At 34.1% G+C, this 13,008-nt stretch overlaps 1 protein-coding gene across 1 annotated transcript; it reads right to left on the bottom strand.

Annotated features, from left to right (window-relative positions):
• Window positions 1-2,787: 2,787 nt before the first annotated feature.
• LOC144442587 (ankyrin repeat and SOCS box protein 13-like) lies at window positions 2,788-12,250 on the bottom strand. Its single transcript, XM_078131972.1, has 6 exons — window positions 12,188-12,250; window positions 8,328-8,521; window positions 5,754-5,904; window positions 5,380-5,514; window positions 4,877-5,062; window positions 2,788-2,978 (listed from the first exon to the last, which is right to left on the bottom strand). The coding sequence occupies exons 1-6, from the start codon at window positions 12,231-12,233 to the stop codon at window positions 2,851-2,853; spliced, it is 840 nt and encodes a 279-aa protein (XP_077988098.1). The 5' UTR covers window positions 12,234-12,250; the 3' UTR covers window positions 2,788-2,850.
• Window positions 12,251-13,008: the final 758 nt, after the last annotated feature.

Here is a 13,008-nt window from a genome sequence, read left to right as displayed (position 1 = left end):
GTCTGTAATAGCTCACGTCATTCAAGTATTAAAATGTTTTTCACCAGTTGTTCAATAAGATTACACATGTACAAAGCTCTGGCTATATAACCAGCTACATAATATCACTTGTCTGGTGCTCAAGATACAACATGGTCAAATATCAAGCAAACATTTCATATCATTTATAAATCTTTTACATTTTAATTATAACAATTAGGCCTATTACATGTAATTAACATCAAGCAATGCTACTTTCATCAACTCTTTGATTTACAACTGTTACAAAAGATTATTCATACACTTAGTATAGGGGTCATAGGTCAAAACCTAGAACCATCCATTTCAAGGTTCGTACTTGTCTTTGTCCCTTCTAGGAGTTTATGGGCGCCAGGCTATAAAGTTCATGACCTGAGCTTACATGACCTTTGTCCTTGTGTCATGTCACTCACTTTGTCTGCATAGCTCTTAGCTGTTTGGCCAAAGTCAATCTCTTCTGGGCTGTTTACATTAACAATCGTTTTAAAATTCTGTAAAGTTCAACTTTACAATCATGTCAGAAGTCCAAGGATGTCTTGCTGATTCTATAATCCATGACCTTTCAGGAAAGAAAGGTAACTAACAACTACTCATTACATGTAAAGGTAAACTGACAGGTTGTATTGTATTATCAATATCAGCACAATACTGGTGTCAAATTCAATGAAACGGAAAGTGTCTTTTAAAAAACACAAAATCATGTACAAGACTTCACTTAGTACTATCATAGACCTGTGGAGGGTCTATGGTACTATAATGCATTTCAAAGATGAACTCCATGTAACTAAAATATAATTTTTGTAGAATTTCACTATCAAATTGACTTGATTGCTACATTATTAGTGAAAGGATTTAATGATGAAATACATGTAGCTAAAAATCACACAGCATTTCGCAAATGAAATTGATTTAACTTGACTACAACACTTAGAGAAATGAAACTAGAATCATTATAAGACAGTGGAGTCTATACTAGAATGCAGCATTTTTCATGATGAAACCAACAACTGAAATGTACAGTATTTCATGGTCAATATACACAAAAATTAAGCCAACAAGAGAAGTCAGAAAAAATCTGTCTGGTACAGAAAATGCCCGGCCAGTCTGCTGCGCTGTCGAGATACATCGTTAACTGGTTGTACCTCCTGAGAATACGATCATATGAGGGCTAGGAGGTACGACCAGCTAATGATGTTTCTCGACAGTGCAGTGGACAGGCTATAGGGCTAGGAGGTACGACCAGCTAATGATGATTCTCGACCGTGCAGTGGACAGGCTTGAAAATGCGTTGACTATCTTTGTACCATATCCTAGTACGCGATAACACCCAGACCAGTCTACTATATAATTACCTAGTCCATCTGATCTGTCATTCCAGGGGCTAATACCCTGTCACAATGATGATACCTGTAATGTATCACACTAAATCAATACATATATAAATGTATTGTACAAAACAGTGCTTTATTACAGAAGACAATTCACTCAGCCTCAGTCCTGAAGTAAATTCACACAAAAAATGTATTTACTGTAAATGTTTCTTTTCAAATATCAATTATACAACATTTTTTATGACATAACTCCCTTACATTGTAAATAGGCTTGGCAAAGCATCAAAGTGTTAAATAGTAACAGTCGTCCTAGATACAGGAACACTGGTAATGCTATTATCATGTTAATGACACACTGTTCAACTCTATACATCACTACTGATATCATTATCACTACCCTATTAATACCCTGTCTCACAGTTCAAAGAAAACTATAGAACCCTTTACGTTTTTCAATGCTATCATTCTGTGTTGGAAAACCCCTTTCTATACAATCAGTACAATACTGATCATAAATTTGGTTTACGTATTTCCCGTTTGTAATAAGTTGTACCGTTACATGTACATTCGCACGTACTCTGATCTAATAAGCCATTTATTACATGAATCATACCTGTCCTGTCTTTAATACAAAATAACAATGGGATGCACAACGGAAAAAATATGGGATGCACAATGGAAAAACTACGTTTCCAAACCCCCTTTAGAAAATATTACAATCGTTTGATGTACGTTGATGGAAATGTTTGAGTTTGATATATGTTCTGATACAACCTGAAGATTATCAAAACCACGGTAGATGTATTATGCGGTTTATTCTGCCATTATTTCTAGTCCATAAGAAGTATTCTACTATCTTATCAGTGGCGTCATATCAATTTAATAATTTACATACAGGTATTCTTTTGTTCGGGACCAACATTTTCTATGTCTCTGCCAGACAACTGTTGTTCGCATCCCAAATGTTAATGCTAATCCATCATTGGCCTTTAAGCCCAACATACAACGCACAAACTATGTTTTCATGTAGTTAAACACCGGTATTATGATAAGAAATGTTATCTAGTACATGTGGGGGTGGAAGGGATTATTTTGTTTTGCTGTCGGACATTGATTTTCTATGCTATGTGGTGTGAGATGGTGACATCATCACAATCTATTTCCAGTGCCTGCTTGCCAAATTGCAAACAGTGCTGAGAAAAAATGGCACATGGCAAGACTGATTTGATAAAAATTAGGCAAACTTAACAACCCAACTTCATTATTACCCTTGTGTGCATATAGATGCTATTTTGTGGTATAAATCATTTAGGGTATGTACCTATAAACTTCTAAAATTGTATTTGCGAAATTGTTATAAAGGACAGTGATTTCACTATGCTTATCACACACACATATATCAGCTATTACTTGGAGGACTGCAATGTCACTTGTAAACTTTAGGTTGACTATTCACTGGCAAGAAATGAATGTTGTAGTCCAGCTACTTGAGACTTTAACTTCAATAAAACTGGAGGTAGACTGTAAGTAGTTGAGGTAGACTAAGTTGTCTTATGTGTCGTAATCTCTTTGGACCAAGAATTTTTCTGATTTTCAATCGACATAGATGCATTAGAGACCAGGGTGTACCTGAAATCAAGGAATATGAAAAAAAACTTGTAAATCATCATGAACTGAAACAAGATATTACACCTTGAATAGGTATAATTACATAGATATAACATCATCCATCATATTGCCAAGCTTACATACTAGATTGTATGACCTGTCTTAGTAGAAACACATCAACCAAGAAACTTTCACTTGGGGTTCAAGTCAGAAATAGTACATTACAATATATCTTTTTGTGGGGGGGTGATACATACATACATACATACATACATACATACATACATACATACATACATACATACATACATACATACATACATACATACATACATAAATACATAAATACATTCACATACATAAATACATTTACATACATACATGCATGCATGCATGCATGCATGCATGCATACATGCATACATACATACATACATACATACATACATACATACATACATACATACATACATACATACATACAAACATGCATGCATGCATACATACATACATACATAAATACATGCTCACACACATACACATACACACACACACACATACACATACATATATATATTTGCTAATAACACAAGCCAACAGTTCACATATTTATAATATCCTTAATTTAAAGCAAACTTGCTTATCAGTCTCGATGTGTCAGAAATTGCTGAAATTCTATTAACCCTTTAATGACTTAGTTTCTGTAACGCTGTGTAATTATACCCTAACTATAGGGCGTCAGGCTTTAAAGGGTTAATGACTGGTTTATAGAAGAATGCGCTGCATTTTGAAATACAATATCCATCTGATAATGACATGTATAAAACCACTATTTATATCAACTATTATTTTATCATGTTATTGAATTATTAAAAGTGGCACAAGCTGAGTTTATAAGATTTTTGTTTACGTGAAAATATTTACAAAAACATTTGTTTTTCTATTCTAGTATACTGTCGATGCATACCTTCTATGGTATTACACGTTTTGTGTTCTGGCATTCTTAGAACTGTTGATTGCATAGTACAGAGTTTTTGTATATTTTTACATACAATATATGACGTCATCAGATCATTTATAGTTATATACTAATACCAGGTTTCAGTTCAGCCAATTACAAGTGATGGTGTAGTATACATCAGTAAGTAGAATAATGTGAGTATCTCTTAATATGGAGAAAAAATTACATAAAAAAAACCCAAATGAACTCAGCTTGTGCCCCTTTACATGTAAGATGGTGTAGACTAACTGTTTCATTTTATGACCATAAATTCATACTGCCATGAAAAAGAATAACAAAACAGTGTTACAGATCAACAGTTTCTTTTTGAAAATTGTACAGTCCAGTTTATCAAAGGTAGGGTATGAACCAGTCAATAATCCAACACTAGGTGACACCATACATCTGACATCAGCTACACAATGTAATACCTCCTCCTCCCCATTCCTATCCTACTCCCTCTTAACACCTCAACATATCCTCCATAGGAGACATATTTTCTACTTGACAAGAAATAACTTAATGTTGATTATTCTTTTAACTACTATTGCTAATTCTTATAATCTGCCCATGTTGAACAAAAGATCTACATATTGCTAATCATCAACACTAGGTGGCGCTATACAAGCTTTATGCAGGTAAATAAAATGTTATAGGCAGTCTAACAATCATGATAGCTCTGTGGATTTATTTCTGGTTTATTTAAGATTAATATACAATGATAAGATGTGATGACAAAACTGTACTGGGTATGTATACTGTTTTGCCATAACTCAGCCATCTTCATGCATAATTCAATGTCAGAGCATTATCAGACCACCATTTCTATGGCAACTGAACTGGAAAAATATAATGACAATGTAGTGATTCTAAAATCTAATAAAGAAATCAATAACAGACTTATAACAGCATCATACATACTTTCATAATATTCAAGTAATTCTTTAGCTTTGTCTCTAGCATAGTCTGTTGCCTTCAATTCCTTGTTGTCCCTTCCATGTAAATTTGCGCCATATTCAACTAGTAATTCAATGATTTCTATATTATTGTGTTGAGCTGCCCTGTGAAGTGGTGATTCCAGTATTTTCACTGCATTCACATTGGCACCTGTAAAACATAGTACAGTCACTTATTTCTCAGAGAATCTAATCGGTAGTGAGGGTATTTATTTATAGTCTTATTTACAGTCTGTAAGATAAACACAGTCATGTAACTGATTCTAAATTCATAACTTCCCTTCTGCCCATGTTTGTCTGTGTGGTCTGGTATAGCCATCAGGTCCATCCATCTAAACAACACACAACTCTGATCCCCCTGCCCATCTGTCTGTCTGTTTGCCTTAGTCTATCTTTCATTCCATCCCTCCTTCCCTCCATCTGTCTGTTTATTTCAGCCAAATAGTTGATGACACGAGTTTCACTTACCTGCCCTTAGAAGAACTTCAACACTTTTTGTACATTGTTTAAAGCATGAAATGTGAAGTGGAGTGCCAAAGTGACAATCCGAGGCCTCTAGTTTGGCTCCTGCATCAATCAACAACTCCATACATTGCCAGTTATCTAAAAATATGTCCAAAAAAAATACATGACAATTTTCACTTGGAACAAAAATTAACAAAAGGGAATTCCAGAAACAAAATATTCCACAAGTATTGTAATGATATTGTCCTTTTCACAGCTCTAACTCTTATTACTATTACTAGTAAGTTCTTGCTGAGCCTATCTTACATTTTGTATATATATTTGACACTTTATATATCTGACCTGAAGGAAGGACAAGGCACAATCTATAGGTGTACCTCTGATAGCTGCTTCATGAAGTGGTGTTGCAGACAGTAGGTGAGGGTTGACATCTGCTCCATTTTCTAGCAATATTTTAACACACTCAACATCACCATGGACAGAAGCATCACATAAAGGTGTTGCCCCATCAATATTTCTTGCATTAATCTGAAAAGAAAATTGTACTTCCGAGATCAGAAATATTTCAAGAAAAGGTTAAAGTTCAATATGTCATGGCATGTACATGTACTGTCAAAATAAGAATATGGGTCAAACATTTATGTTTACAGATAGCTAGGCAGGCAATATGATAAGAACACAGAGCTGACATTTCAAGCCAATCCCATTCCCATTTCCACCCCTTATCCCTACCCCTAAACTCTCATCTTACATTCACCTGTATGCCTACCTGAAATCATGTATCATTTTCTCAGACCGAGTTTCAGTTTATCACAAATGTTACCTACTGTCGCAAAATTTGTGAAATGAAAAAGCATGCAAAATAAAGTACAACATTTGAAACACTTGTGACAAAATTTTTGACAAAAATGATGTGAATTTTTGTTTCACAGCTAATCAGCCATATTATAAATATGATAGTGATATCTTCTGACTACTAACATTTGAAGCGTAAATTTTTTTCTCACTCTTCTTACCTCCCTTTCATTTGTTTGTTTCTGTATGCGATTATACTAGTCATAATATTTTTAGTAACTAGTGTATGTATTTTCATTTTCTCTTAGTGCTGCTCCTAACATGCGAAGTGAGCACCTGATACAAAAGGGACAAAATAAATAAATAAATAAATAAATAAAGTGAATGAGTTTGTGACTTCTTCTACTACATATTATGTGACATATCTGACCAAACTCACTCACTACCTATTACTTCAAGGACACTAATACATGGTGTATATATTACATTTAATAACCTTACAAAGCACTGTGAAATCACAATGAAATTTGTTCCATTCAGTTCTATTAAATCCGATTAAAGAATGAATATATGATACAAGTAGATTGCTGTCACACTATCCTGATTATGTGACCTGACAACATGAAATTTGCATCACTTTGTTGATAGTTTGAACAGGTTTCCATCACATTTCTATTCATGCAACCTTCTACCACATAAAATTTATGCCACTTTGATATAATTTGATTAATGAACATACAGTACATAACATGTAGGCTTTCCATGACACTATCCTACGACCTGACCATATGTTTCTCTACTTGTACTAGACATAGCTTACAGACATTTGACAGCTGCAAATAATTCGAAGATATGCTGTACAGGGAAAATGCTCTGTATAATATCACAGAGTGAATTGGAAAACTTCAGTGGAAAATGCACAATGCATAGTTTTTTTGTGATTACTAAATGTCAGGAACGCACACATTTTTCTAGAAATTATTATACATGTTTGAATTTTGTTGCACAAAATTTTTGAGAAAAATAGCGCCAATAGCACTGTAGTACAACTGCACAATTTATGATCATAATTTTTTTTATAAAATGTTTATCCAGTGGCCAATCCATCCCTGCTATTACCTATTGCACTATTGACCATTATTTTACTATTGCTATGTGTGGTATTTAAGTTGCTGGGTGACTATCTATATTTCATTTTTATCTACTTCCCTAACTACTTCTATTGTTATCTTTGTCATGTACACCATCATTTGGCTGTTACTATGGGTGTGGTCTTGTTACTAGGCACATTGCATACATTATTCAGATGTTTTATCCAGTTACCTACCTATCTCTATTATCTTTCTGATATACACCGTCATTTGATTGTTGCTAAGGGCATGATCTTGTTCCTAGGCATATTTGTATACATTTTTTGAATGTTTATTCACTTGCCCATCCAATATTGTTATCTTTGCAAAATATACTCGCATTTAGTTGTTGCTCAGGGTAGTCATTGTTGCTAGGGCTAATTGTGTGTGTGTGTGTGTGTGTGTGTGTGTGTGTGTGTGTGTGTGTGTGTGTGTGTGTGTGTGTGTGTGTGTGTGTGTGTGTGTGTGTGTGTGTGTGTACTTTTGATTTACTTTTCTCCTCAAACTTCATTGCATCTCAATATTGATTTGAAATGTAGAAAGATGTACAGGCCATGGACGAGACTAGTAACTTCCACTGAACTATTTCCGTTGTCCACATCAGATAAAATTGCGTATTTCTTTTGTAATCCATTTTGTATATTTGTATCATATGCATGTTCTTTGAAAGTGTAGCTTATTTTTTTTATCTGGTGAAATAAATTTCATTCATTCATCCATCCATCCATCCATCCATCCATCCATCCATCCATTCATTCGTGTCAACATGTTTAGAACCCCATCTGCAGAATAACACCTCTAGAAATTTCAAACCCATCCACCTAGCAGTTTTCAAGATAATTTTTTGACTAAAATTCACTTTTTAATACTCATTTGTAATATATTGCCAATGGGTAACAGAAGCCTCATCTCCCTACCCTCATCCCTCACCCCTTTCCAGCAAGTATCCCAAATGTTCCTACCTGAAAAATTGTCAAAACGGCAAAGTATATTGAGGCATTTATGATGTACTATTTTGTTACTTACAGCAGAGCCTGCTTTGAGCAACTCTTTGATGCACAGAGCTCGTCCTCTCAAACAAGCTTCATGTAGTGGTGTAATTCCATCCAATGTAGAAGAATTGACATTGATACCCTTTGATATCAAGGTCCTCAGTGTTAGTAGTTCACCATTGGCCGCTGCATGGTGTATGTCAGCCCTGTCAGCCAATGTCCATGAATCTAATCAGTGACAAATAATAATAATAATAATAATAATAATAACAACTCTCATTAAAATCAAATATAATGTTAGGGATATTTATTCATAATGCTTTGCAAAGGAAAAAGCAGATCTACAATACACAAAATTAAGATTCTGATATTTGCTAGTAAATCTGGGGGAACAAAATTTCTAAATATGATCTGTCATTTATGAAACTGAGATTACAACATAATTCTAGACATAATACTAGTTTTACTCTGATGCTAGACTGGCACCAATACCTCGGGAAATGTTTTTAACTCTCATATTCCTTCAAATGTTTTGAGTTTGTTCTTCATTTTCAGTTTGTAAAGGAAACTGTCCTCAACTTTTTTACATTTTTTTCAGTTACTAGTAGTCTCCCATGGGCTTAGTGTTCAACTGTTCTCAATCTGCATTCATTCAATTCACTATTTCACACAAAAACCTGCTTGTGTTTAAAATAACAAAACATTCAAATAAGGAGAAAGCTCAGAGACTTGAACAAGTCTACTTTGATGCTAGCAATGCCAGCAAATACGGTGTGTAGACAGCTGTCTAATTCTAATATTTCTAATTCTACCACTGATAAATTGATGACACTAATGTTTAGTCACACTGCTTCGATATATACTAGTATATCTATGTATTCATTGTCCATGTTTTAATACCAGTATATTCTAGTATATCTATGTATTCAGTGTCCATGCGTTGATATATTCTAGTATATCTATGTATTCAGTGTCCATGCGTTGATATATTCTAGTATATCTATGTATTCATTGTCCATTGTTTTGATATATTCTAGTATATCTATGTATTCAGTGTCCATTGTTTTGATATATTCTAGTATATCTATGTATTCATTGTCCATTGCTTTGATATATTCTAGTATATCTATCCATTCATTGTCCATTGCTTTGATATATTCTAGTATATCTATGTATTCAGTGTCCATTGCTTTGATATATTCTAGTATATCTATCCATTCATTGTCCACTGCTTTGATATATACTAGTATATCTATCCATTCATTGTCCATTGCTTTGATATATTCTAGTATATCTATGTATTCATTGTCCATTGCTTTGATATATTCTAGTATATCTATGTATTCATTGTCCATTGCTTTGATATATTCTAGTATATCTATGTATTCATTGTCCATTGCTTTGAAATACTAGTATTCTAGTATATCTATGTATTCAGTGTCCATTGCTTTGATATATTCTAGTATATCTATGTATTCATTGTCTATTGCTTTGATATATTCTAGTATATCTATGTATTCATTGTCTATTGCTTTGATATATTCTAGTATATCTATGTATTCATTGTCCATGTTTTTACTCTTCCACAATGCTGATGTAACATTTTCCATTTTGTGTTGCTGCCAGATTCAGGACTAGAATTATATAATGTGCAAAGGAGAGTCCAGCATCTCATCTTTGTACCTGGAGTGTGGTATTGAAGACTATATTAGTAGTACACCTTTTAGATAACTCTGGGTAAAAGATGGAAATACACTTGTAGAGAACACAATTGCCTGGTCCTTTGACACAATGGTATGTAGATTTTAGATAATTGTCTGTGTAGTTTTCTTACTCTGATAATGTTTAGGGATATCTTACAAGTTAGGTTTTATGCCCAAAGCTCTAACTAGTCATCAGTGTAGCCCACAGTCCTAACTTTGTGTATGGACTGACTGACTTTTCATTTGCATGAAATTGGACTTATCTGCCTTTTCCATTGTTGCCATGGTGACCAATCAGCCTGTTTATATTACTTAGGTCATAGCTGAGTTGGTAGTCAGAGGATTGACACTATACTCACAATGTGGAATCATTGGTATAATTAATTGTTTTTAATGTACGTAATTGTACTCTCTGTTACCATGATGATAATTAGTGTAGGGAAAATTCATGACCCTGTAACAAATTAATGTACAAAATTATTTCATTGTGAAATGGTGGCAGGTATGGTGCAAATGTTTTCAAAGCCTCTCCGATGCTTCATGAATTTCAAAGTGCATCCCTTTGTGAGTGTCTGATGTGCCATGGTGTGAATTGTATACGTGTAATTTAAATAAGTCAAATACAAACAAATTGTTTGTTTCCAATAATACGACTTCAGAAAGTAGGTTATGTTAGGTTGAATTCTTTTTTTTTTCTTTGTTTTCTTTTTTTTTGTTGGGGAGGGGAGAAATTGCTTCAACTGAAAGACAAGATACTCATTGCTCACAATACTTCTGTGTTAGTTTGATGAGATGTAAAAGGAATAAGGAAGACAAGTATATGTGAAGTAGACAAAATACAATATGCATCCTCTACTGTATGAATTCAATTTACACTCTGTGTCTCCAGAATGGGATTTTTAACAAGAAAATTTACACAGAACTAAAGGTAAATTCTCCCTAGTTTTTGTATGTAAAAATCTCTGGGTAAAAATATGTAGGGTCAGCGGCTGAAAATGGGGTCGGTTGCGTTATCGGGAACATTAAAAAAAAATGTTTGGCCTTAACATAAATGTTTACATGTAATGCTCCATAGTGAAAAGAGAAAACTTGCACTCATACATATTACATATAAATTGTATATCTTTAGTATATTTGTTTTGCTCGTAGTGAAAACACAAATGAAAAACTCAACTCAAAGAGTTTCCAAAACTTTGGACTAGCTTTCGCCCTGGTTAACTGGACATCATTGAGTCATGAAAATATATTAGTTTATATAAGAGATGAGGATGCACTTGTCTAATAAACACTGCCGACCCATCACCACAAAGGAAAACATATAGAATCTGTAAGAAAAATGACTGTGCTATTAACTCACCTCTTTGTATGTGTGTGTCATGTGTGTGTCTCTGTGTGTGTGGGGGGTGCATGTGTGTGTGTGTGTGTGTGTGTGTGTGTGTGTGTGTGTGTGTTATACTGTCATGACATGATGCATAGGTTCACACTTCTCACTGACATGTGTGTGTATATATATATATATATATATATATATATATATATATATATATATATATATATATATATATATATTGATATATTGATATACCATCTTGTTTGATATATTTGACAAAGATTAAAGAAATATATATATATATATCTTTAATCTTTGTCAAATATATCAAACAAGATGGTATATCAAAAGAACAATAGATTACATAAGGTCATAAGGTCATTTCAGAAAATATGAAATAATATAATCTATATAGGTTACACTTCACTGTGAGGTTCTTTGGATGTTGGTGGTTTGTCAGTCACTGGTCATTTCAGAGAACCTCCAATCACTACAAACTATTTATAATCCTGTCTTGTTTAGTGCTAAATTTGCATTTAACCGTCAAATTTATTGAAAATGTCAAAAACCCATGTATGATTCTGTGCATATATGTACCTGTAATAATTAATACCACAACGCCCAGTGTTCAAGTCATTTAATAAGACCCCGAATAAGACTCAGACCAGGTCGGGGTCGTTTTTTTATTACTAATATTAGCATTCTAATTTCTATATCTTTATGTACACGATCTTCTTACAACCATGGAAGTATGTTATACTTCCATGTTACAACTAAATAGCATTTTCTAATATAGACTTTATAACACTTATAACGGTGTCACAACAGTTAGATTTTACTTTTCACGTCTACTTTACTTACCAAAATATTTATCCATTATTATTTCGATCACGTCACATCGTTTCATCTCTGTGTGTATACGACTGTAGATGAACCCCTGGGTATTTACATACTCGTTTGACATGTGTGACCCCCAGTCTGGGATGGACCAATATAATGTCTCGACATTTGATGGCGCACCACCGTGTGCATTTGAAAGGCAACTTTTGATTGGACAAAGAGTAAGAGAATTCCACACGTAGAACGGCGGGAATGGACGTTGATTTATGCTTAGAAACTAGCTAGAAACAAGCTGCGAAGGATGTGAAGATGTCGAATCTGTTTGATATTTTGAACTTTGATAATAAGGAAACCAAAACAGACGAAAAGAAACCAGAACAAATCGACCACAATGGCCAAAATCAGCGTAATGTACGGAGCAGGTCATGCGAAGAAGAGACCAACATGGCGGCCAGGGATAGCAGTAAAGATGAGGTTGGGGCGCTTCAAAGTCCACAAGGGTGCGAACTGAATGTTGAAAATAATGGCACACCTGAAGAAAACGAGTCAAGTATACAGAATGTCCCCACTTTTAACAAAAAGACTTTCATTATACCAAGGAAGAAGAAAACATGTAGAGGTGAGTAGTTTTGTTTTGGTATTTAAATCACTCGCAGACGGGTGGTCTGCGTATATCCATCATGTACATGTTGCAGGTCGCAAACGGAATGTCGGGGATGATTTCAGTGACCCGTCTGTACACTCCGGAAGGTGATTTTGATTTACGATAATAACCCCATAATTGTGATTGAAATATAAAAACGCAGGCAAACATAACGGTTTTTGACGGATGAAATCAATAA

This window comes from Glandiceps talaboti, chromosome 1 (assembly GCF_964340395.1).
Source record: "Glandiceps talaboti chromosome 1, keGlaTala1.1, whole genome shotgun sequence".
NCBI lineage: Eukaryota > Metazoa > Hemichordata > Enteropneusta > Spengelidae > Glandiceps > Glandiceps talaboti.
The sequence above is the reverse complement of the archived record's forward strand: the minus strand, read 5'-3'. Positions and strand labels throughout refer to the sequence as shown.